The 27,941-nt window shown below is 42.9% G+C and overlaps 1 protein-coding gene across 8 annotated transcripts in view; it reads left to right on the top strand.

Moving 5' to 3' along the window:
* plekha7b (pleckstrin homology domain containing, family A member 7b) overlaps window positions 1–27,941 on the top strand; it is a 248,422-nt gene that overhangs the window by 104,118 nt on the left and 116,363 nt on the right. For all 8 annotated transcript variants that reach the window (XM_060940787.1, XM_060940779.1, XM_060940780.1 and 5 more), the window contains one exon: window positions 11,804–11,887. In XM_060940787.1, coding sequence (XP_060796770.1) covers window positions 11,804–11,887 — 84 coding nt within the window. The remainder of the gene's footprint in view (window positions 1–11,803; window positions 11,888–27,941) is intronic.

Here is a 27,941-nt window from a genome sequence, read left to right as displayed (position 1 = left end):
GCAAAAGAGAAACATTTCAAGCATTGAAGGAAGGCGTTTCCCAGCTATCTTGCCATGTGAGTCGAATGAACCCTCCCATTATGGCTAAATCGTGTCCGAGGGGAAAACGGACCCCGTGTTAATGGTGTGTTATCTTTATCAGGTGCTTGTGACATGATTCTTAGCCATATGAGGTAATGCAGTGCTGCACATTCCTGTTTGAATGACAGACTATTTACAGACCGAAGCACTCGGTCGTGTTGTGCCGTGGGGAGTGTGACAGCTCCGTCTCCATGGCGATGGAGGAGGCGGACGGTGTGATGATGATAAGGAGGAGCTGTTGAGTTTGGGATGTTTTTCTTGTCATGCTTCATGTACAGCTGATGAAGGCTGATTGGGTCCTCGGGCTGAAAGGTGAAATGATTCATACTTGGTGTCATTTTTACTGATTTACAGCCAAGTCTTGTGAAAGCAGACGTTCAAGTCTCTCCCCGAATCGAGTTCCTAATGTGATGACTGATGTATGAGGTCAAAAGTCACTCAGGTACACTTGAGACTCCACTGCACAATTTAACTCACACGTCACACCGAAGAGCCAGACGCTCTCAGCGTAGATAAAGACATAGCTAGGTTTTAAAAATAGACCGAACTCTGTGATGAAGAGGCGGCTGGGTTTAGTAAACACAGGAACGGTATTTGTCTGTCTGGTGATCCGTGAAAGCAATTATCATCAACTAAAGAAAATAATACTGAAAGAAAATCCACATGGTGTGTGGTGTTAAAGAATAAATAGTAAACGTTTAATTAAAGTTCTCCCAAAGTCTCTACTTGGTAGAAAACCTGATTAAAAAAAAACAAAACACATGCAGAGTAATTTAAAAAAAAAAAACATCTTTAAACATCACTACAGGCATTATTAACGTTGTTTGGTGATGATTTAAACTCAATTGAGGAAGTTTTGAGTTCCTGTTGAGAGGAAAATGTTCATATCCTGCTTCATTAAAGGTATGCGTCTGGGGGGGGAACCCTGCTGTTTAATTATCTGCACAATTTTGTCTTTCACATAAACAAAAGACGAGTTTTTCTCCCTGTTTTTGCAAATTTGCTTCCATGAATATGCAGTATTTTTTGCTGTTTCTACTTAAAGCTATACTGCCTTTCAGATTTTTTTCAAATGTAGGTCATTAAAAAATAATTTTCCCAACACTCAATTATTTTTGTTTAGTGACCGAAAGCTACTGAATTCGAATCAGACTTCCAATTTTATTCATTAAAAAAAAGAACAATTAATGAATTTATCTCTACGTGTCCCTAAATTCTGCGCTATTTTTTCCTGCTTCACCATGACCCAATTCAAGATTACTTTTAAAATCGGCATCGACAGCTACACACAACGGAGCGACCTGGCAGCCTGCCGCTAATCCCTTACAAAATTCTTTACCCTAGGGTGACCAGACGTCCTGGTTTTACCGGGACAGTCCCGGTTTGGGGTTGTGTGTCCCGAGTCCCGACAAAAGTCTGTCGGGACACGGATATGTCCCAGTTTTCACCACTCGCGGCGTTTGCGACTGAGCAGCGTGGGAATCATTAGCGGAGAAATGTCTGCATTTACTATTTTGATGAATTGACAGGAATCGCAAACTTTCCTGGTTACTGCCCCCTGGCCCTGTGGCATGGGTGTTTATTTAGCCACATTATTCCAGACAATGTTCTTTGTGAATGTTCTTTGTCTAGCAGCAGTAATGCCGCAGCAATTATGCCGAAAAGAAAATGTACCTTTTCCAAAGATTTACAGGGCACCTACCCCTTCCTCCGAGAGGTGCAGAACAATACGCACGAAGCCGACTGCACACACTGTAAATGTTTTGTTCTTGTACTGAGTTGGGTAGCCTATGCTGCAAATGCTGTGCGCTCCTGTGGGGGCTTTCCCCGGGCTGTCGCCCCTCTCCTCCTTTACTGCTGTTTTGTTTGAGTGTATATTTACGGAAGCTGAGAGAGGCCCTTCATATAATCTTTTTTTATTCACCTTGTTATCCCGAGATAACGACATAATTAATTCACGATCTCGAGAAAACAAAACAATTATTTCATGATCTCAGCTGGATCACTGTATCTCCGTCGGTAGAGACGAAGCCGGGCCAGTCTTCTGCGGAGGTGCCGCGGACTAATTTTGAAATTATCCCTTATTAAAAGACTTGATGCAATCTCTCCCTGTGTCAACCCCTGATCAAAATATTGCCTTATTAGGTGATCGATTATTCCAGACATTCTAATGACCAAAGTTGCGTCTATACAGAATGAGAAATAGCCCCAAAGTCAGCATATCACAAGTCTCTTGGCGTTCCTGAATGAACCATTTCTCAGCTGTTTACTCGAGATCATGGAATAATTGTTTTGTTTTCTCGAGATCTCAGAATAACGGTTTTGTTTTCTCGAGATCTCGAATTAGTTGTGTTGTTTTCTCGAGATCCTGAATTAATTATGTCGTTATCTTGGGATAACAAGGTGAAATTAAAGCCGCAAGCGGCCTCGACGGGCCCTCGCGCCAGCGGCCAAGGGGGGCGGAGGCATGCGCCCCCGCGAAATACCTTCCACAGCTTCTTCGGCAAGAGACATTACTCCCACAATGGCGACAAAGCACAGAATTGGACACATGGCAACAATAGGGTCTCGCACTGTCCGGTGCTCGGGGCCTAAAAATAATAATAATAATAATAATCCTTCAAAAACAATAGGGTCTCGCACTGAACGGAGCTCGGGCCCTAATAATAATAAAAATAACTAGAAACTATATGCCAAGCAGGCACCTTAATGCGAGAGGCAAAAATCACAACACGTTAGGGGGCGCTATAGAGGCCCTGAGGCCCGCCTGGATCTGGGCTTCTGGTTGTCAGTAGCGGTGGCAGTCTCAGAAAAAGGAGCCAAATTTCGTGCGTTGTCGACCATGGCAAGCGCCCCAGTAAGGGTCTTGTAAAGAGTTTGCTTGCCAAGTTTGACAAATCAGAAGCTGCAATATCATTTTTGCCATTACCAGCACCCCCAGGGGGGAAAGTGCACAAAATTTGGCGTACATGTCAGGTGAGCTACGAAGAGTTTGCGTATGAAGTTTGATGACAATTGAGTAAATAGAAGATGAGATATAGATTTTTGAAGAATAAATTTTTTGGTTTTTCCCATGTCAGTAGGTGGCGCTATGCTGTACATGAGCGATTATGAGTTGGAGAAATAAGTGTCTACAACAGCAACGCACTATCACAAGGTAGTGGTGTGAAGGAAAAGCATTATGGAATTATTGGCCAAAAACCCGTTTTGGAGCAATTGCGTCGGCCAAAAACAGCGCCCCCCATGGACGAAAATTCCCAAAATGTGGTATACATGACATGGGAGGTAGTAAGAGGGTGGCCGTGAAGTTTGACCAAATGTGAGGAAAGATTGGATTTTTTGCCCAAAAATAGCGCCCCCAGTGGCGAAACATCACAGAAATTGGGTAACATGTCAGAAGCCCAATGAGTGATTTGCGTGTGAAGTATGAGCAGTTTTGAGCAATTAGAAGATTAGTTATGGATTTTTAAGCATGTAAAATTTTGCATTGAAAATTGATTGACGTATAACTTCTGAACGGTTTATGCCACGTGAAACGTATTTAGAAACTTTTGTCAGCCATGTCTGTAGATGATGTGTATCAATTTTGGTGACATTCCTATGAACGGTCTAGGAGTTGCGCCGTCTTCGTGGCCATGCATTTCGCACAAAAGTGAAATTACCTCACTTCCTGTTGGGCGTGGCTAATGCATTGGCATTACATTTTTGTCCGGATTAGTGAGATACATATGCTACCAAGTGGCATGCCACTACTACAAACTACCTGGCAACCAGGCACCTTAATGCGGGAGGCCAGAATCACAACGAGTTAGGGGGCGCTATAGAGGCCCTGAGGCCCGCCTGGATCTGGGCTTCTGGTTCTCAGTAGCGGTGGCAGTCTAAGAAAAAGGAGCCAAATTTCGTGCGTTGTCGACCATGGCAAGCGCCCCAATAAGGGTCATGTAAAGAGTTTGCCTGCCAAGTTTGACAAATCAGAAGCTGCAATATCATTTCTGCCATAACCAGCACCCCCAGGGGCGAAAGTGCACAAAATTTGGCGTACATGTCAGGTGACCTATGAAGAGTTTGCGTATGAAGTTTGATGACAATTGAGTAAATGGAAGATGAGATATAGATTTTTGAAGAATAAATTTTTTGGTTTTTCCCATGTCAGTAGGTGGCGCTATGCTGTACATGAGCGATTATGAGATGGAAAAATAAGTGTCCACAACAGCAACGTACTATCACAAGGTAGTGGTGTGAAGGAAAAGCATTATGGAATTATTTACCAAAAACCCGTTTTGGAGAAATTGCGTCGGCCAAAAACAGCGCCCCCCATGGACGAAAATTCCCAAAATGTGGTATACATGACATGGGAGGTAGTAAGAGGGTGGCCGTGAAGTTTGACCAAATTTGAGGAAAGATTGGATTTTTTGCCCAAAAATAGCGCCCCCAGTGGCGAAATATCACAGAAATTGGGTAACATGTCAGAAGCCCAATGAGTGATTAGCGTGTGAAGTATGAGCAGTGTTGAGCAATTAGAAGATTTGTTATGAATTTTTTAGCATGTAAAATTTTGAAGTGAAAATTGATTGATGTATAACATCTGAACGGTTTATCCTACGTGAAACGTATTTAGTAACTTTTGTCAGGCATGTCTGTAGATGATGTGTATCAATTTTGGTGACATTCCTATGAACGGTCTAGGAGGAGTTGCGCCGTCTTCGTGGCCATGCATTTCGCACAGAAGTGAAATTACCTCACTTCCTGTTGGGCGTGGCTAATGCATTGGCATTACATTTTTGTCCGGCTTAGTGAGATACATATGCATACCAAATGGCATGCCACTACTACAAACTATATGGCAACCAGGCACCTTAATGCGGGAGGCCAAAATCACAACGACTTAGGGGGCGCTATAGAGGCCCTGAGCCCCGGCCAAGTTTGGGCTTTTGGTTCTGAGTAGCGGTGGCAATTCTCGGAACTGGCGCCAAATTTTGTGCGTTTTCGCCCATGGCAAGCGCCCCGAAAATGGCCCAACAGCGGAGAAAAATAAAGAAGAATAATAATAGTGAACTCTTACAAGAACAATAGGGCCTTCGCCCATAGGGCTCGGGCCCTAATAAAAAAAAAAGGATTGTATGAAGGGTCTCTCCTGGCTTCCGTAGTATATATTCTCAAATCACTTGTCTCTTTTTTGTTTCTGTTTAACACACCATTCTGACAGCAATATGGCCAAACTGTGTTGAACAGCTTGTTGCACCTTCCATTAAAGGCGTCACGCAGTGGCAATAAAAGTTGCATTATTCTGCACCAGAATGCTTTCGAGATTCGAAATAAATTGACCGTCAATTTTTCAAAAGCTTCCCACGGTTGTAATCGGTCCTTATTTGATCATGCCCATCACTTGAAATTTTCCGCGTTCGCAGCGCCCCCTCTCGGTCAATGGAACAGCTGCGTGACGTCATACCAGTAACCACGCGGTGCAGTTGCAATGACGGACACACCAGAAAATAGGAGCGATGCTGAGGAAATTAGCTTTGATTTTACCGATACAGAAGAAGAAAATGGCCCACAAGTAGAGATTTTGACAGCTGAATGTCCTGGTGGTATCCAGCCTTACAGATTTGAACCTGAGCGCTCATCTTCAGAAGAAAATGAGGACAGTTCTGACGACGACAGAAACGAAGACGAGAATGAAGACCGGCGACTTGAAGACTTGTTTTGGTTGGTTTCTCTGACTAAATCACTACTTGTGTGTATTTTTAAAGACCATTTTCACTTGAATTAGAATGCTGTGTGATTAATCTATGATTATGTGTAATACTGATAGCTGTAGGGGGTGAAAGTATAGCTAGAAAGATTGAATTCTAGCAACTTGACAGCTTGCGATCTCGTGAAATGCAGTGGGCCTTCTGATACAGTAGACCCCTTGATATTCCAGTTTTCATCATTTTCCTTTTATTGCGGTTGATTTTAACTTGATATTCAGTATGTTATAGGCTGGGAGTATTGAGCTTTGTATTGTATTGTTTAGTAAACGTACAATCGTCAGCAATAAGTGATAATTATTAGTTAAAGGCAGCTCTGTGGCATAAATCTTTCAATTAATCTTCTGTCATCCATTTGCTAAAATTATGTGCCACATATGTTATCAAGACAACACTTCATGTGACAAAGAAAGATATGACAAATACATAAATGTATGAAAATCATTTTGTACAATTAATGATTGATACATAGAAACACTTAAAACATGTGTGTGGCAGCGGGGGCGTGGTCAAGCGCTGGTCTGTGACAGGAGGGCGGAGCCAGGGAAGGCGAGTGGCAGAAATCACTACACCTGACGGTAATTAACCTGTGTTTTGTGTGTTTTCCCAGTAACCGCGCCCTATTTAAGGAGGCAGAGCTCATCCCGGGACAAGAACACAGTGTGTGTTTCGCTATCAGATTAAAACTGGCGGTTATACTGAAAAGTCTGGCAATAAAAAGCCTGTTTGCATCTGAAGCGTTGTCCTGCCGTCCTCTGTGCTCCACCCACACTTCAGAGAGCTCTACAGTGGTGCCAAAACCCGGGACAAGGTGGAGCACCAACCTTGCAGCCCCATGGAATCCTCCCCGTTCGCGGACCTGGTCCACGCCCTCGCCACGGCTCAGCAAAGCCAGCACCAGGCGCTCGTCACGCTCCGAAAGGAGCAAGAGCGGCGCTTCGAAGCCCTGGTGCTGGCCCAGCAGGAAGATCGCGAGGCGCTCCGGCATCTCCTCGCGTCGGTGGGGTCCACCAGCGCCCCGGCCGCGGGCCCGTCTCCCCTCACCGTGACCAAGATGGGCCCGCAGGACGACCCCGAGGCGTTTCTCACATTGTTCGAGCAGGTCGCCGAAGCCTCGGGGTGGCCGATGGAGCAGCGCGCGGCGCGCCTCCTCCCCCTCCTGACGGGAGAGGCGCAGCTGGCCGCGCTATAACTCCCCGCCGGCTGCGCCTCTCCCGTCAGGAGGGGGAGGAGGCGCGCCGCGCGCTGCTCCATCGGCCACCCCGAGGCTTCGGCGACCTGCTCGAACAATGTGAGAAACGCCTCGGGGTCGTCCTGCGGGCCCATCTTGGTCACGGTGAGGGGAGACGGGCCCGCGGCCGGGGCGCTGGTGGACCCCACCGACGCGAGGAGATGCCGGAGCGCCTCGCGATCTTCCTGCTGGGCCAGCACCAGGGCTTCGAAGCGCCGCTCTTGCTCCTTTCGGAGCGTGACGAGCGCCTGGTGCTGGCTTTGCTGAGCCGTGGCGAGGGCGTGGACCAGGTCCGCGAACGGGGAGGATTCCATGGGGCTGCGAGGTTGGTGCTCCACCTTGTCCCGGGTTTTGGCACCACTGTAGAGCTCTCTGAAGTGTGGGTGGAGCACAGAGGACGGCAGGACAACACTTCAGATGCAAACAGACTTTTCAGTATAACCGCCAGTTTTAATCTGATAGCGAAACACACACACTGTTCTTGTCCCGGGATGAGCTCTGCCTCCTTAAATAGGGCGCGGTTACTGGGAAAACACACAAAACACCGGTTAATTACCGTCAGGTGTAGTGATTTCTGCCACTCGCCTTCCCTGGCTCCGCCCTCCTGTCACAGACCGGCGCTTGACCACGCCCCCGCTGCCACAATGTGTTTTTAAAAAAATAATTTTTTTCTATCAATACCTAGCCATGACCTTGAAATCAGATCCACTGATAACAAAAGTCACAAATAGTGTTCAGTGTTCGTTGTTACAGCCAAACACAACACACCGATTAGGCATTTTGTATCACAGAATATTAATACATCATTTCATAGTGTTTTGAGTATTCAAAACTATCCACAAACTGAATAAATCCACAAAATCCGCAATGAAAACAACTCTGGTAAACGCACGCTATAGAGAAAACATGGCGACAGGCCAGCATCACCCAAGGGAGGTTACTGGTATGACGTCACACACAAGTTGACCTAGTTAACGGCTGGCTGCCTAAATTTGGCTGTGCGCGTCAACTTTAAATGCTTGTAGCGGGCGCATCGTGATATTGAGATCGCGGGAAACAGAGGGGCTTGAATAACCCACCAAACCCGACATTTTGACACATGATATAGCCTGATTGCTGAAATTACCGCACGACGCCTTTAAAGTGTTCACTTTTGTACACATCTTCTTGCTTTATTCATTCAGTTGTGGGGAATGGTTAGTAAGGTTGATTCTGACCGAGGCTATGTTGAGGTCACATATCTACTTTTTAAGTTCATGCTATAGTGCATACAATTTTAGAGATATAGCCTACATGTGCATATGCATTCTTCTTGGTGTTCTCACAAACAGGTGAAATAAATCCGTTTAAATGTGGCCTATGGACATAGCCTGGCCTATTCTCAGCCATTACAAAATCTGCTGTCTGACCATAATTTAACTGATCTGTATATCACTATGCTACTAGATAACAAAATGCCTGTTTGTTTTATTTCATGTGAGATGTTGATAAATGTGAGCTTCAACAAAATGATAAGAGCACCTCTCTGAGTGTCACGTTTACGTAAAAGAAAGTGTGCGTGCACGAGCATGGTCGCGCGCAGAAGTGTCGCGGTTTCAGACTAGTGAAATCTGGTCACCCTACATTACCCTGTTGCTTTTTTGGTGTGTCTGAATTCCCAGTTCTAATAGTAACGGTTCGTGACTGCTTGTAAATATGCATGAAGAATGTCTAATGAAGTTTTGGGAGCCTTTCAGGTGTTCAATGCGTATCAGTTTCGAGTTTATGTATTTAGTGCTTAATTGTAGCATCGCTAATCCTAGAACTGAATTAGCCTCGTCTTTCTCTTTCCCGGCGAACAAAGAAATGCTTATGCGCATGCACAGCAGAAAACTTTCTCATTGGATATTCACATCAGCTTCGATGTGTGACATCACGTTGTCTTGACGACCATGCAATATCGTAAACCATATTCAACGCCCATTCTCCATTGGGTAGAATGACGTAATACATGTAGGATAAGCGATATGCTAACAATATTGCATGCTATCAGACCAAATGAATGAAACCTGTTAGAAGGGAATAGAACACGTTTTTATTCCAAAGTGTCCTGTATGGATAATAATTCCCGATATTTCACTCTGATGACATCACTCCCGGTGTTTTCCCGCTGACTAGATGTGCGTTGTCAAAATGGTGAACTGGTTCAAAATTAAAATTATTTTGATTTAACTTGCTTTTTTTTGTGGATATGTCCATATAATATAAAGAACATTACACTGTGGCATGAGGATATGAAGTTTATCTTCTCATGTTGAAAATATTTTCACTTGTTCGTTCTGCTCGCTTGTGATCTAGCCATTCACCACTCAAACTTCATATCTTCACACCACCATGTAACCCCTTACAAAAGAAGTTTATTCAAGTGTGCTTCTAGTATACTTCTTTTAAACTAAAAATGAGGATGCTTTCAGTTGACTTTTTATTTACTTATCAGAGATATACTTAAGTTATGCATAAGTATACTTGGCTTATACTGAAAAGTATATAGAAAAGTCTAAGTATATTAAGAGAAAAATTAGGTGATTTCATGACAACACCACATCTCAAAAAAGTTGGGACAAGGCCATGTTTCCCACTGTGAGACATCCCCTTTTCTCTTTACAACAGTCTGTAAACGTCTGGGGACTGAGGAGACAAGTTGCTCAAGTTTAGGGATAGGAATGTTAACCCATTCTTGTCTAATGTCGGATTCTAGTTGCTCAACTGTCTTAGGTCTTTTTTGTCGTATCTTCCGTTTTATGATGCGCCAAATGTTTTCTATGGGTGAAAGATCTGGACTGCAGGCTGGCCAGTTCAGTACCCGGACCCTTCTTCTACACAGCCATGATGCTGTGATTGATGCAGTATGTGGTTTGGCATTGTCATGTTGGAAAATGCAAGGTCTTCCCTGAAAGAGACGTCGTCTGGATGGGAGCATATGTTGCTCTAGAACCTGGATATACCTTTCAGCATTGATGGTGTCTTTCCAGATGTGTAAGCTGCCCATGCCACACGCACTAATGCAACCCCATACCATCAGAGATGCAGGCTTCTGAACTGAGCGCCGATAACAACTCGGGTCGTCCTTCTCCTCTTTAGTCCGAATGACACGGCGTCCCTGATTTCCATAAAGAACTTCAAATTTTGATTCGTCTGACCACAGAACAGTTTTCCACTTTGCCACAGTCCATTTTAAATGAGCCTTGGCCCAGAGAAGACGTCTGCGCTTCTGGATCATGTTTAGATACGGCTTCTTCTTTGAACTATAGAGTTTTAGCTGGCAGTGGCGGATGGCACGGTGAATTGTGTTCACAGATAATGTTCTCTGGAAATATTCCTGAGCCCATTTTGTGATTTCCAATACAGAAGCATGCCTGTATGTGATGCAGTGCCGTCTAAGGGCCCGAAGATCACGGGCACCCAGTATGGTTTTCCGGCCTTGACCCTTACGCACAGAGATTCTTCCAGATTCTCTGAATCTTTTGATGATATTATGCACTGTAGATGATGATATGTTCAAACTCTTTGCAATTTTACACTGTTGAACTCCTTTCTGATATTGCTCCACTATTTGTCGGCGCAGAATTAGGGGGATTGGTGATCCTCTTCCCATCTTTACTTCTGAGAGCCGCTGCCACTCCAAGATGCTCTTTTTATACCCAGTCATGTTAATGACCTATTGCCAATTGACCTAATGAGTTGCAATTTGGTCCTCCAGCTGTTCCTTTTTTGTCCCTTTAACTTTTCCAGCCTCTAATTGCCCCTGTCCCAACTTTTTTGAGATGTGTTGCTGTCATGAAATTTCAAATGAGCCAATATTTGGCATGAAATTTCAAAATGTCTCACTTTCGACATTTGATATGTTGTCTATGTTCTATTGTGAATACAATATCAGTTTTTGAGATTTGTAAATTATTGCATTCCGTTTTTATTTACAATTTGTACTTTGTCCCAACTTTTTTGGAATCGGGGTTGTATATGAAATTCAGCTGAATTGATGAATATTTATTAAATTCAGGACTAAAAGCATTTTCCTAACTGGTGATGAACTTCTTAAACTCTTCTATTAAAACTGCTGTATGATGTATATAGAGGTTAATCCTGGTGGTGATTATTCAGTTTATTTGCCTTATAATAAAAATAAATCAATAAATACATGTGTTGGCTATTTTGTTAAGGTTACTGACGGTGTACTCGCACTACGTTTGTGAAGTTTATCTACTTTATACGTTAAAGCTTCTGTTTGTTATTGGCGGTGTATTTAGTGCATAAAACTCGCCAAGCGTTGGAAAAACTGCAATCAAATGCAGCTACTTCTGCACTTTAAGTGCATCAGTACAAAAAAACCCCCAAAAAAGTACCTCAGTAACACAATCATGAATTAAAATGATATATTTTTTTGTCTCCAAAACATCATCCTCATCTCAGTGTTAACGACCCAGTTACAGTCACGGCTGACCCCCATGCAATTATAATCAATACACTTCCAGTGCTGCTGGTGAGTTTAGTGCTGAGCTCGGCACACTGTGTGCTCTAGCGTGAGCCGGGTTTTGGCCTCGGGCCCGTTTCACATTCTGCACCGTGCTGGGAAACTCATCCGCTCTCTTGGTGTGTTCCTGTAGAATGCATGACTACGACGCACAAATGAATAATGATGCATTGCTCATGTCGTTTCTCCTCTCGTATTGTTTCTGATTCTGATCTGTCTCTTCTCACTCAGCCACAACCAGAGAACCACGGCGTTCCGGCATCCTGTGACGGGTCAGATCTCTCCGGACAACACGGATTTCATCGTGCAGGATCTGTGAGTGTGGTGTTTATTTTTTTATATTTCACAAAACACACTGTGTGTCCGGTGGTGTAGTGGTTAGCGCTGTCGCCTCACAGCAAGAAGGTCCTGGGTTCGAGCCCCGGGGCCGGCGAGGGCCTTTCTGTGTGGAGTTTGCATGTTCTCCCCGTGTCCGCGTGGGTTTCCTCCGGGTGCTCCGGTTTCCCCCACAGTCCAAAGACATGCAGGTTAGGTTAACTGGTGACTCTAAATTGACCGTAGGTGTGAATGTGAGTGTGAATGGTTGTCTGTGTCTATGTGTCAGCCCTGTGATGACCTGGCGACTTGTCCAGGGTGTACCCCGCCTTTCGCCCGTAGTCAGCTGGGATAGGCTCCAGCTTGCCTGCGACCCTGTAAAAGGATAAAGCGGCTAGAGATAATGAGATGAGATGAGACACTGTGTGTCATGCTGCAACAGTAAAATAATGACCGACAGTCTGGTGAGACGAAGTGAAGTCCCTGTTGAAGTAGATTATTTTTGTATAAATCAACACCCTGAGTGTTTTATTCCTTTTATACCACATCAATTTGGCAACAATCACAATTTTTTCCTTTATTAAACAACGACATTGTAATTTTTACTTAAAGCGTAGCTGATCGCGTTCCTGTGAAACCGCAAAGTCCTGAGGAAGAGCCGACACTGGAAACATCTCCTCATCGTCAAACAACAATTACGTACTTGAAATCTGTTTATGATCAGTGAAACGTCTTCCGTTCAAGTCCCTGTGAATGAACCGTTACTATGGAAACGGTAACGTATTAGAACGAGCGCATTAAACTAAACCTGTTCTGATGTCAGAGTTACGGAAAACCAGTCAACACCTTCTGACCAATCAGAATTCAGCAGCATTGTGGTGTCAGTGTTGAATCTTAAACTCCTCACTGTCTCACATTTAATGTATTCATGACATTCTTTAATTCACTCCCACACTTGCGGCTTTTAATACGTTCCTGTAAAATTTACTGCCTGCGTTATGCCGTGTCGTTATCATGGGAAATGGATTTATGGTAATGAGCCAGGTTTTTGCACACGTTCCTCTTTAAGCGTCCGGCTTTTTAGATGCTATAAATCAGCTCGGAACGTCCAGAGATAATGACCGTAATGGCGATTACTTCTCGTCTCACCTTGCTGGGTTTATTTCCTCATCAAAGCGAGGGATCTTTTGAGTTCCTGTTGAGAGAAAAAGGAGGAAAAATGTTGGTTTTGTTTCAGCAAATGTTTGTATGAAGGAGAAAAAACATGACCCCTCCAGGAAAGATATTGATACTTGCCTTTAGTGACGTGCTCAGTGGAGGATTGTGTCTTATACGTGAATATGTAATTTGGGGCGGAGTCTATGCAAATAAATCAATGTAACAGGCTAAAAAAAAAACCTTCCTTCTTTCAATTAATCCATCTGAAGGGCAGGTATTAAGTTTGATGCAGCTTTTTTCTGCTATTTAACAACAAAATAAAAACACTTCGTTCCGGATTCAACCCTAAAAATCCACGCCTTGAAATACGAATAAAATTCACTGAAGCAGAAAGGACTTTAAACTTCGGACGAGTTCAGTTGTCGTAGATGTTTCGTATGAACTGCTGCTCATGCTGTACATGCTCAAAGGAAAGCGCTGTTTACCCTCTTCTGCATACGATAAGCTCACAGACGCTTGCGTTGCTGTGATTGACAGCAGAGACAGAGTAAGCCCCTCCTACCCAGAGAGCTCTTTTGGCTCTCCGCAGCATCATCAGGATTTGAACATCGAGGTGAACTTTGACCTATGAATTTGCAAATCTGTCTTGTGAGCCAATAGGAAACAAGATTTTGCATTCCTGCGTCAATAAACAGGTCATTCAGGAATAATTAAAAAAAAAAAAACAGAGGATAAAAAATTTGTTCTGCGTAGCCATTTAAATATTTAATAGTATTTACAAACACGTACAACATCTAGCATGGACCAGACTGCAGACTGGACGTGTACTAACCATGCTAACAGCATTGAGCTGTTAGCATTGTTAGCCAACATAGCGTATGCTGCTGGTTTTCATTTCATTTTTACTTTTCCAGAAGTTTCTTCAAGTTCTGAACGATTAGCTACATCAGTTAGTTTCCTTAACCTGACTTCTCTGTAAATCACCTGAGGCACACCTACAAACTTCTCGCTTATTTGAGATTTTAGTCAGTCGGAAGGAGGAGCCTGAGAGCATCGTCTCACTTCTATAAAACCTTCTATTGAGGTATTTCACCTGACATCACAGGGTCACGTGACGCCCCGGTGTCCGCCATTTTGAACGTCAAGCTACATACTAACGCTGCAGACAGAGAGGGAGAACCGGCTTGAAAAAAAAAAACGTGTTACAGACACCTAGAATAGATTAATTTGTCAGTAAGCACTCTATAAATAACCATGGTGTTTGCTTGTTGTGCTGTGGGCTGCCACAACAGACAGGGACAGCGTGCAGGACGCTCCTTTTACCGGTTTCTAGTGATGGGAATTTCGGCTCTTTTTCGGGAGCCGGCTCTTTTGGCTCTTCTTACTATAAGGAGCTGGCTCTTTCGGCTCCCAAACGGCTCCTGAGATTTTATTTTTGATTTAATTGCTGCAATTAACTAGTTAATTAATTACATTATTTATATTTTATCAATAGGATGTTTTCCATTTTATTTTTCAGTTTTTGTAGCCATTGTAAAGCTTTGTAAAGTATAGCAGTGTAACAATGTTCTAGCTATAGAAATAAAACTTACTTACCAATTAATAAATTATTTTCTCACAAACATAATGCAAAACTGTTATTTTACCAATATAAAACACACAGCTGATTTTCCCCTCCTCAGGTGCCTCACAGACTCCTCTCCCCTGCGCTCCACAGCTTTAAGCATTACACCAATTTTCGTATTTTCGCAGCTGTGAATGACATCAACCAAAAAAAGTAGGCGTACACCATGCTACTTTTTTTCCTTTGAATGGTAATAGACAACACAAAGACGCAATCGGACAGCAACTTTTTTTGTGAAAGTCTCTCTCTGAGGCACCTAAGGACAAAAAACTAATTCGGCTCCCCAACTCGGCTCCCACCGAAGAGCCGGCTCCCGTCGTTCACTTCAAAGAGCCGGCTCTTTGAACCGGATCGTTCGCGACCGACACATCACTACCGGTTTACTGCTGACCCAGACAAGAGGGCCAAATGGATTGCAGCTGTGAAGAGACAGGATTGGGAGCCAACAGAGTACTCCAGACTTTGCAGTGATCATTTCATTTCAGGTTAGTTTATCAGTTAACGCAATTTTGATAAAATATATAGCAAAAAGTAAATGGGTCAGTGTTTGTTAACCCATCTGAGCAGTGAAACAAGGCAGTGTTAATTTGTCTAGGGTTGCGTGTAGCAGACATCAGACATAAAACGCAATAACAGAGGCTAGAAAGAAACGGGACACAGAAATAAACAGGGAAATTAAGTAAAAAGAAAGAAAGAAAGAAAGAAAGAAGAGCGCGGATCTCCAAACACATGAGAAGCCTATCTTACGCACATATCACGCGGACTCCACACCTCCACACACGCATCGCGTCTGAAGTCATAACTCATCAGGGGAAATCGTGTCCGCATTGGCATGTTCAAAAAACAACCTGGCGTCAACAATGATACCACACGCAAGAAAAAAAAAAAAAACAGTCAGGCTACTCAACAACCAACCTGGCAGCAGCAGTCGTTGTCATGTAAACACAACACTTCGGATATGCAAATGCTTCCCGTTACACACGATTGCTATGTCAATAAACATCATTTTGCCAATATTTTAGAGACCCCCCAACATTTCCCAAATCATGTTTTCAAAGGATCTCATGTCTGTTTCAGGGGATCTCGGATCCCCCGTGTAACAAGACAGTGTTGTGAACATAGCCTACCTTGTACCGTTTCAAACTGCCGGGGTCATCCTTCATCAAACTATTGACTTCTGTCGACAACCTTGGCTCCATACCAAGGCTGGGTACAGTGTTTGTGATAAAAGACAGATCCAGTTTAACACGAATCACAGCTTACTTTCTTGTTAAAATGTGCAAAGGTCTCCACCATCTCATACCGCCTTGCACTGAAGGACTTAAGCGTGCCGTCCAAAATGGCTGCATCACATGACTTGGTCACGTGGGTGAAATACCTCAATACGAAAATAACGATCCACTCATTTTTCACTTGGAGACGTGACGTTCTTCCCTGAGTCTGACTGATGTGTCTCCTCATCTCATTAGTAACGCCGTGAGCTAAACCTGCGTCACAGCACACGGAAAAATGATGCTAGCGTAGCTGTATGCTAATATAGGCGTGTGTAAAGAGCTGGAGTGGAAGTTTGATTTTGTTAGTGTGAACTCTCGCGGTCCGATGGGTCGCAGGGTGGAATTAAAGTTGTCACAGACAGACACTGAGCTTTTCTTCTTCTCCCGTGAGCTTTTAGCAGGAAAAATGTGCAGGAATGAAAGTTCTTTGGCTTGTTAAAGAGATGCTGAGTGTCACGATGTTCATAAACTTCTGTTCCGAATTTACGGATTTAAAACAATTTTATATATGTTTAATTTAAAAAATAATGTTAGTGATCACATTTAATAATAAAAGCTAGCGATATCATAAACTGACTTTTCGACGTCCCTGACATCATCAGAGTAAAATAAAGTGTTTAAGGCGATTAAGAGTTGGCGATGTTCTCCAGTCCGTTGGTCCAGATGCCTGCAGGTGCAGCCGATAGTCTGCGTCACACAGACCACACTGAAATAAATAAACAACGTTCAGTCAGCGATGTCGAAACGTTAGTTTGATATCGCTAGCTTTTATTATTAAATGTATAACAATAGTTGTCTTAATTATGATCAAAATGAAATGAGTGTGTCCAGATTTATATTCCTCAAGATTTATTTGTTTCACTGAATATGCTTTCACACCAACAACCAAATAATAAGCTTAGACTTTTTTTTTATTAAACAGTACATTGTTTCTTTTCCTTTTTTGATTTTAATCTTTTTCTGTTCATAATATCTGCAGTTCGGTTTCTACTTTTTATTTTAAATGAGTCTGAATTCCTCGATGTCCCGTCAGGGCCCTGGTGGACCTTGCTACTGGTAACATTGTGGGTGGTAGAAATGGGCAACTGGACTTGCTTGAAGATTCTTGAAAACGTTTCACCTCTCGTCCAAAAGGCTTCCTCAGTTCTGTCTGACTAATAGGGAGTATCAGATCATCTGATACTCCCTATTAGTCAGACAGAACTGAGGAAGCCTTTTGGACGAGAGGTGAAACGTTTTCAAGAATCTTCAAGCAAGTCCAGTTGCCCATTTCTACCACCCACAGTTTACTATGACCTGGATGATTGAGAATATTCACAGACATACTGGTAACATTGTAACCCAGTACAACCTGCCGCATGGATTGGTGGTTGGCATCTAAACCGGCTCCCCCACCAGTGTATACTGGTGAGGATGGTGGCATGTCACCCAGCAGGACTAAAAACAAGATCTGTCAAAGGGCGGATGAGCTTCTTGGGAGCCAACGGCCATCACGCAAGGTGACCCGTGGTATCACCTAGGAGCGGGGTTAAACAAACCTATCTCCTGGTCAACCACTGCAGCAGACATTGATGCCAGTTTGTCTTTGCCCGTCCTTGCCACTGGACTACACCATTATTCTGTCAAGAAAGTGCTGCTAGTAACTTGAAAAAGCTAGCAGTACTTTAAAACCCTTTCAAGCAGTTTCATGACTATGGCTGAAAGGAACTTGTATCGTACTGGCTCAAATGTCGCCTGGGTTAACAAGGTTCGCGCTGGTCACCTTCTGCTCTGGGGGCCACTGGAAAGTTTGCTAGGATGCAAGAAAATGAACATGAAGATTCCTCGACGTGTGTAGTGTTGGGGCTTGTATCATATCCACCAGGATCCATTTTCCCCTTTTTTTAATTTGTATTGTTTCTAATTTTTTAATCCTTTCTAAAAACCCTAAACCATACTCAGTGTTCCAGTGAGCTTTCCAAGAGGGCGGGGCACCAATGATTATCGTGGGTAATTTTGTGCACAACGCTATAGACAAAGAATCGATCATGCAGAGTTAGTTACAGTTAGGTCCATAAATATTTGGACAGAGACAACATTTTTCTAATTTTGGTTCTGTACATTGCCACAATGACTTTTGAACAAAACAATTCAGATGCAGTTGAAGTTCACACTTTCAGCTTTAATTCAGTGGGTTGAACAAAATGATTGCATAAAAATGTGAGGAACTAAAGCATTTTTTTAAACACAATCCCTTCATTTCAGGGGCTCAAAAGTAATTGGACAAATTAAATAACTGTAAATAAAATGTTTATTTCTAATACTTGGTTGAAAACCCTTTGTTGGCAATGACTGCCTGAAGTCTTGAACTCATGGGCATCACCAGACGCTGTTTCTCCTCCTTTTTAATGCTCTGCCAGGCCTTTACTGCAGCGGTTTTCAGTTGCTGTTTGTTTGTGGGCCTTTCTGTCTGAAGTTTAGTCTTTAACAAGTGAAATGCTGCTCAATTGGGTTGAGATCAGGTGACTGACTTGGCCATTCAAGAATATTCCACTTCTTTGCTTTAATAAACTCCTGGGTTGCTTTGGCTTTATGTTTTGGGTCATTGTCCATCTGTATTATGAAACGCCGACCAATCGGTTTGGCTGGATTTGAGCACACAGTATGTCTCTGAATACCTCAGAATTCATCCGGCTGCTTCTGTCCTGTGTCACATCATCAATAAACACTAGTGACCCAGTGCCACTGGCAGCCATGCATGCCCAAGCCATCACACTGCCTCCGCCGTGTTTTACAGATGATGTGGTATGCTTTGGATCATGAGCTGTACCATGCCTTCGCCATGCTTTTTTCTTTCCATCGAATGATAGAATGGTAGAGGTTGATCTTGGTTTCATCTGTCCAAAGAATGTTCTTCCAGAACTGTGCTGGCTTTTTTAGATGTTTTTTTTTATTTTATCAAAGTCCAGTCCTGCCCATGAAATAGCCTTTGAGTCAGTTGTCCAATTACTTTTGGTCCCTTTAAAAACAGGGTGGCACATGTTAAGGAGCTGAAACTCCTAAACCCTTCATCCAATTTTAATGTGGATTCCCTCAAATGAAAGCTGAAAGTCTGGACTTTATGTCCATGTCCATTATATAACTATAACTTGAATATATTTCAGTAAACAGGTAAAAAAAAAAATGTGTCAGTGTCCAAATATATATGGAGCTAACCGTATGCTGGGCAACTATATGAGGGAGATTACTTTTGTAAAATAAACAAATCTGAAACTTCTGAGTTAACCAGTTTAATACGACGCTTCATAATGTCACTCACGTCCACGTGTGTTTGTGCTCTGAGTGAGCAGAACGTGCCAAAAAGACATTTTGGATCTGTTCACCAGCGTGCTTTTCGATAAACTCATCACTTACATCTGTCTGTCACTCGTTAACATGTCAGTCTGATGTTAGTTAATACTACTAATAATAGTAATACTAAGTGTTAATTGATCGTTAATATTAGACCAGGATATTAATGTTGGATTCGATCTAGTCTAACATGTTAATGTTAGTGACTAGGTTTTCTATAGAGCTATATCTAGTCTAACTTTTGATTGAATTGGTTTGTTTAGTCCTCAACTTCTAGATCTGCTGACGTTTTAACAGGCAGAGATGCTCAGTTCTCTGAGCCGCTTGCTGCTTTTACCAGTTCTTTCTCTTTCGTATGTTTGTACGCATCACTGCTTTTCAGATGTACCTTTCTGCACTGACTTGTTATTATAATAAGGCAAAATGGTCGACCGAGCAGGACCATGATGACCCCGCCTTAATAATATGTTTTGATTGGTCAACATGCGTTACCTTCACTGCAAGTCGGGAACACTTGTTAGGGCGCACTTTCTTTCTGTGGTGGAAGGTATGTGCCAGGCGCTTGGAAAGTTCTGGAAAATTATCAGCCAGGTGCATATAAATTTGGGCATGGTGCTGGTATTTGGGCCCCCCACTGTAACCCGAGCTATGTAAAAGGTGAGAGGTCGAGGGCTATGGAAATGGAGATCAGCGCCGCCTGATGCGCTCAGTGCCTGGTTTGTACTGGGACAGGAGACTGCCTGGGAAGATCATGTCCTGCCATGGGAAGGGACTGGTATTTGAGGACTGGGTGCATGTTCTGAAAGGCAGGGCAGGGCATCCTGTTAAAATAAACTAGCTGGAACACTGATAGTCCAAAGATCATAAGGCATAAAAACAACAAATTATCCACAGTGGTGCCAGCTCGCTAAATAACACATTTTAATTTATCAAATTTTGGAATAATTGGTAAAAAAGCTTCATCTAATGTGACTAAATGTGAAATTCTTATTCAGTGTTGGTTTGAAATGGTGTACAGAAACCACTGTGGCAGTGAGGGCAGTTTTGGCCATATTTGTGAAAGCTGCTTGGACCCCTATAATCACTGTTTGTGGCTTTATACTTCTTCATATTCTTGCAAAAAAAAGAAAAAATTAACAGTAAAACCAGTGTATGTTTACTGTATTAATAGCAATATATTAATAGTAAAAGTAAAAATATCAGTTCAAAAGTTTGCACCCCCCACCACCATCACCTTGTATATCCGTACTTAAAAATAATTCTTTGTCAATTTTCTGTTGTTTCCATGCAAATGCTAAGGGAGATACAAACTTTTGCACTCCTCTCTCATCACACAACATGATGCAAACTAAAATAAAGCTTTCAGTTCAACATAATGTATTTACTTTTTCTTTGTTTGACGTTCCCCTGCTTTCTGATGTATTGCTGGAAAATAAAACCTCGCCTTGCAGCTGCTCGTCTGTGGAAACGCCCGAGTCTGTACTGGCCTTCCTGATACACGGGGTGTGTGGGGTTCAAGCTCGCATAAAAAAAAAATATTTAAAAAAATAATCCAATCTAGGTTTGGAAAGGATTTTTGGCAGAAACGCACATTCTCTTTCTCACACACACACACACACACACACATGAATGTTTTTCCGTCTTTGTGAGGACCTTCTACTGTTATACATGGGACTTATTGTGTGTTTGTTAGTTATTGTAGCTAGTTACTGCTATGCTACACCTAAATCTCTCAATGTCTTAATTTAAGCTCAGTAACCAGAAGGAATTGTTTTCCCTTGAAGGTTTTTTTTTTTTAGATTTAATTTAATTTTTTAAAAATAAAAGCTGTAATAAATTTATGAGGACCTGGTGATTGTGGCACCAGTTCCTCAGTCGATGTTATCCTATTGTTATGAGCACCTTTTGTTTTTGGTCCTCACAAAGGGAAATATTATATAAATGTGTACGTACACATACGCGCGCACACACATTGACACACCCATTTGTTATGAAAGTGGAGGTGGACGTGGTTAACCACAAGCCTCTCGAATTCCACTGAAAAGCGGAAAACGTTCAGATGGAATCCTGACCTGTAAACATGGATATGGATGAGGGACAGAACTGAACATGAGTATGTTATTAAGAATGAACAGATAATGTGTTCGATACTGATCCAAATACAGATACAAAAAAGAACCACACACTCTAGCTTAGCTTATCAGCAAAAAGTTCTGGAGGTTTTTACTTTCATTTAGGTCAGATATACAACTTGTAGGACAAAGAAAGCCAGTGTTATTCACCAAAACATCACTATGAAGCTGAACATGTGGTGATGTGTGACGTATTTACAGTGTTTATTCACTTATTTATTTATTCGTTCATGATTAGTACCTGCCTGCTCAGAGTTATCTCATCTCATTATCTGTAGCTGCTTTATCCTGTTCTACAGGGTCGCAGGCAAGCTGGAGCCTATCCCAGCTGACTACGGGCGAAAGGCGGGGTACACCCTGGACAAGTCGCCAGGTCATCACAGGGCTGACACATAGACACAGACAACCATTCACACTCACATTCACACCTACGCTCAATTTAGAGTCACCAGTTAACCTAACCTGCATGTCTTTGGACTGTGGGGGAAACCGGAGCACCCGGAGGAAACCCACGCGGACACGGGGAGAACATGCAAACTCCGCACAGAAAGGCCCTCGCCGGCCACGGGGCTCGAACCCGGACCTTCTTGCTGTGAGGCGACAGCGCTAACCACTACACCACCGTGCCGCCCCGCTCAGAGTTATAGTGATTAAAAACCCATACGAGGCTCCTGGTTTGTTTATATTTCTTTGAGAAACAGGAGCTAAATTGGTGAGAAAGTATCATGGGACAGTCCCACATACCTTTCATAGCGAATGGTGTGATGTAGCTGAGGTTGAGGAACTGTCCGAGCCACAATTCACACACCATGCTGACACTGCTGATGTTTCTACAGCTGAGGGTTTTTTTTTTTCTGGCATTTAGGCCACACCCACCTTGATTTATGATTCAAATACAGAGATATACAGCCCCGATTCCATAAAAATTGGGATGCTGTGTGAACTGTAAATAAAAACAGAATTTGTGAATCATGGAAATTTCATTGAATATCGTACAAAGACAACATATCAAATGTTGAAAATGAGAATTTTTTTTGGGTTTTTTTGAAAAAATACACTCATTTTGAATTTGGTGTCAGCAACATGTTTCAGAAAAGTTGGGACAGGGGCGTGTTTATTACTGTGTTGCATCACCTCTACTTTTAACAACACCCTGTAAGTGTTTGGGAACTGAGGAGACCGTTTGCTGTAGTTTTGAAAGAGAAATGTCCCATTCTTACCTGATATCCAATTTCAGTTGCTCAACAGTTTGGGGAGACTGTGAGTTCTACTTGTGTTTTTGTGTTGCACCCAAAGACCATCATAAAAATGGTACCTACTGCCATCTGGCAATGCACGCTGTAATACAGATATGAGTGGGGAGTCAAACTCTTGCAGTTACCAGAGGACGGACGGACACACACACACACTGTAACCCTAGCTGTATAGACCATTTGCATTTACGGCACAAACATACATGTCAACCCCTCACGGCTCTCACCTGTACTCCCTGGTAAAGAAATCCATAATTTCCATACCAAATCCATAGTAATATTTCGTGCATAATAAAAATGTATCAGATCTTACCTAATATATGCACTGGTTTATTTCTGTACATCCATATGTACTGTTAAAGGTCCCATGGCATGAAATTTTCACTTTGAGGTTTTTTAACGTTAAAATGAGTTCCTCTGACCTTCTTAAGTCACCCCAGTGGCTAGAAATGTCATAATGTGTAAACCAAACTATGCCCAACATTTGTCAACATTTGAGAATGGCGCGTCAAAACGGCGCGTTGATAGGCTCTTCCCTTTACTACGTCAGCAAGGGAGATGATCCCCACGCCCCCCCTCTGGATTCCCACCCACTGTATGGATTGCCCGCCCAGCTCAAAAGTTGCCACCATAGATACGTCACTTCAATTTTGTAGTGAGGAGACCATAGAGGACACAACAACATGGCACCACCTAAGCGAGCGAAACATGGAAATTGTGCTGTACATGGATGTGACAACACAGAAAGGAGTCTGTTTTTACTGCCGACGGGAGAGCCCCTGAAGACGCAGTGGCTTAATTTTATTTACTCCAATAATATGCCGTCGAATCTACCTAAGACGGTGTATGTTTGTCGGAAGCATTTTCCTGAGGAATGTTTCCACAACTTGGGACAGTACAGGGCAGGTTTTGCACATCAACTGTCACTGAAGCCTGGGTCCGTACCAAGCATCCCTGCCGCATCAGCCACAAACACCGAACAAGTAAGTGTATAACTGTTAAGTTGTTTTGCCGTGTTTTAAAATCGGTGCATTAGCCTTGCAATGGCTACATTAGCTGTGCAGCTAACCGCTTCCTGCAGTTAGCCAGGTACTCTGCGCTACAAAACCAAAAAGCATGCAGCATGCTCGAAAGCTTGGACTGTTGCTTGACCTGCCATTGCTACTGTTCACACACAGGTAGCATGCCCGCAGCTTGGTCAAGCCCCTCCCCCTCCCCCCATGGCCCGCCCCCACCCTCTACCCTTCTCCGCCTCCATGCTTCTCATTAGCAAAACGACGCACTGGGAAAAGGGCTGAAATGGGGCTTTCTCCCAGGAGGCTATATCTACGTGCCGAGGGTTCATTTCGAGAAAGGCTGCAGATATAACATCTGGAAACCTCCACGAGCCCGTTTAAAGCATCAACAAACCACCATGCCATGGGACCTTTAACACTCAATTTAACATCGGACATCGGGAGGTTGTGTTGAGCAATAAAATTACAAAATGCCACTTCTGATTTTAAGATGGTGTCAGATACAACCTTTGTTGGCTTTTGTGTGAAGAAATTAATTGACGGCTGTCTCTTTTTCTGGTTTGCATTCTTCACATGCATTTGAGATTTCATCTGTTCCCTCACGTCGTAAATTCCAGAGGCAAACACTTTCACGTCTCTACAACAAATTGTGCAGTTGACATACTCAGCACCCATTTTGGAAGCGATAATTATTCCATTGAATGTTTGTTTCAGTCCATTCAGGAAGAAAGCGACCTCCAGTTCTAGATGTTTTGAGTTTTTTCTTTGGTGATGCCGACATCTTGACCTCTTGACCTGTCTATTGTTACGCTACATGTGCTGTTATTTCCTGCTCGGTGTGCAGGAAAATCACAATTGCGCATGCTCAGACATTCGGAATGGCTTGTTGGTACTAGCGGAAGTACCGGTTGAGTAATTCTAAATGTAGAAAATGGCGGCTCCTGTGCATTTTCGTATTTCATGATGATTTTTTTGATGGTAATAAATCAAAATAATTTTAAGGTGAAAATGTAGAAAAATCCGTAGTTGAATACCACTACGCCCGTACTATTTTTAAAATGCCAAAATCCGTAGGGAATACGGGAAATCCATAGGGGTTGACATGTATGCACAAATCTCCCATGATGCTCTCCGATTTTGTTGTGTCTGCCATCTTTGCGGGATAGCATCCATGGCGACCGAGGAAAGTACATTGGCGAACTGTAATTTTTCGCAAATATATCACGAATTGAGTAATAGTTACAAGGCCAGATACAGAGAAAAGATAAAAGAATGTTCAGGGGTGGATCCATACAGCAATGTTGTAGTATGAAGACGATGTACGGGTGTGGCCGAGTGTGAATTACACGGACATCGTGAATTACCTGGTGTTTACTACTCGCTTCGTCACTGGGAAGCAGATGAAGGCAAACAAAAGTTTAGTGCAAGTTTACTGTAAGGATCTAGTAGGTTCCTGATGTGGGTAAATGTTACACAAAACCCCAAAAACCCTAATTATTGACGTCTTCTAAGGCGACATTTTACCAAGATCAGCTACCTACATTTGACTGGGGCTTTGTGCTACGCGTTTGTAACTGCAATATAAATTGGAGTAGCACTTACATCAGGGGCGATTTCTCAGAGACAACAAGGGAAGCCGAGCTTCCCCTAAAATTCTCTCCCCAAACTGCGGCATCTACGACGTTGAATTCTCATTAAAACAATAACTTGCATAACATGATATATGCCCAAGGTTGTATTTACGTTCATAACTATCCTGTAACTTATTTGAGTGATGTCTGACGAACTTGCAGTTCGCTACGAGAATCACCTTTGCTGCCAGGCTGTAACCAGCGTTGCCAGATACTGCTGACGTTTTCCAGCCAAAATATGTTCAAAACCTGCCAAAATGCACTTAAAACCGCCCAATCTGGCAACACTGGCTGTAACCTTTCTTATTTCAATGGGCTCTATGGCTGGCAGCCGGGTATCCGTTGCAGTCTATGAGAGGGCTCTGAATAGCCAATTTCGGCTAGTTGTTATTGGTTAAAATCGACAAAATCGTCACTTCCAGGGAAGCCGGGCTTCTCTGGGACTAAACGAGACAGTGGGAGGGGCAAGAAGCCGGGCTGATGAAGGATTATTGGAGGTAGTGTTTGAAAGACATGAGGAGGGCGGTACTTCGGCGAGGAACACGGAAGTATGATCGGTCAGTCCCCAGCGGATGTCGAGAAAGTGTAGTCGTGTGCCAAAGTGCTGCCCGAATTTCTTTTCATATAAACGGTTCTTCTCATTGATGTCTCTGTACATTACTCTGTAAATAAATGTAAATATTACTCGTTGTGCTCCATTAACTTTCATCCATTCTATCAGTTTGATCATTCGTGAATTCACTCGTTTATTTCATTTGTAGTTCAATCTGGTTGTAGGCTAGCTTGAGCTTTATTGGGATCTGCAGTGCTAGCTGCTAACAGAAATTGGTGAAGTCTCTGGAAAGCACAACCAGCTGGTATGACAGGGTCACAGACCATTTTCTGGAAAAGGAGCGGAGGGCAGAATTTGTGTATAAATAGTGTTCATGTTCATGAATGTGAAGTGTGTATATTGTTCAGTAATGTTAAGAGACTGGTGGGCTCTGTGTTATAGGTTATACCTGGGTATAATATTCAAGGTTCTGTGTGTTGCATAGCCTACCTGGTTATGAATTTCCAGACTGTGTTGCAGAAGATGTTCAAGGATGTGTTGCACAGCTGGGTGTTGTGTTAAAGACTCTGTGTTGCATATCAGGGTATGATGTTCAAGGCTCTTCGTTGAATAGCCAGTGATTTTTGGATGTTTGATATTTTTGATTAAGGATATGAGGCACTAGCCTGGCAAGCCAGACTATAACATGAAATGTACAAGCAAAAATACTTTCTGCCACTCGGTAGGGTTGTCTAGTTCACTATGCTAATGGGGCACACCTTTCTATGCTTTGATATCCGGCCTACAGGTTTTACGATGAATACGTAAAATGGGCTTCCCCTGTTTTAAAAACTAGCAGCTGCCACTGACTTACATGTATGTCTTACAGTAAGATGTGACTTACAGTATGTCACATCTTTATATATATTTTGTCTATGGTTCACATAAACAGTAGAAATATAAACTTACCCTTTATGAAATGATCTGCACATACTTGTACATATTTGTAGCTGGTCTCTTTTATGTCCAACCTGTTCAGATTTGCAAGTCACTGTCTGTCGTCTACAGGTTCGATCTTCCATCTGGGGTCCTTCTTGCATTTTAACAGCAGGTAAACTAAACAATCTGACTGCAGCCAGAGCAGAATTGTTTGAGCAGCCGATAACCGCACACATTTGCGGCATTTCATATTAAGGTACTTGTTGCTACATGTGTTATTCCACAAAGATGGTGGACACGGCTAAATCAGAGAAGGTCATGGGACATGTGATGTCATGTGCAAACGGTCTATAGGTGAGAGGCCGAGGGCTGTAGAAGTGGAGATCGGCGCCGCTCAATACACCTTCAGGGCCTGGTGAGTACTGGGATGGGAGACTGCCTGGGAAGACCAGGTTCTGGCACGGGAGGGACTTATGACTTTTTACTTTTGACACAAAATGATAGCTTTTTTTTTAATCTGAGTATAAATATCAGGTGTAAATTGTCCATCTGATTAAAATTGCACCTCATTTTTGAAAATCAAAATGTACTAAGTAGTATCTGATTATTTAAAAAAAAGCATTTATTTTTCTTTCTTTTTCATGTGAATAAGACTTTTTACACACACATACACACACACACACACACACACACGCACACAGCCAGTGTACGACTGTGCCACTGCCTTCACACCCAAATTACACCCCTGTGCGTGGGAAGGATCTAATCATCTGTCTCAGATATAATCAGTCTCTCAGCCTGCTTCTGAAATCCGTCCGTCTCCTTCTCCGTGTCTGGCGAGGAAAAAAAAAAGTAGGTAAACAAATAGAGAAAAAGGGGAAAAAGTTGGAAAGGAAGCAGAAAGAAAAAAGGGAGAGATGTGAGGGAGAGGAAGGTCAGTGTGGTGCGGAGATCCACCTCTGAACTTCCTGATGTTGTGGTGTTTGTCTGTGAACTCGGACTCGGCCCTCGTGTTCCACAGGAAGAACCGTTAATCCTGACCTCAAATAGGGAGGCAGAACAATGAGGTGTGTGTGGGGTGGGTGTGGATGTGGGGGTTATCTTAGTCACTGTCTCGTACTGTAAGCACGCGTTGCTCGGAAATGAACACATCAGCTTGTTGTGA

The sequence above is a fragment of the Neoarius graeffei genome, chromosome 15 (genome assembly GCF_027579695.1).
Source record: "Neoarius graeffei isolate fNeoGra1 chromosome 15, fNeoGra1.pri, whole genome shotgun sequence".
Classification (NCBI taxonomy): domain Eukaryota; kingdom Metazoa; phylum Chordata; class Actinopteri; order Siluriformes; family Ariidae; genus Neoarius; species Neoarius graeffei.
The sequence above is the reverse complement of the archived record's forward strand: the minus strand, read 5'-3'. Positions and strand labels throughout refer to the sequence as shown.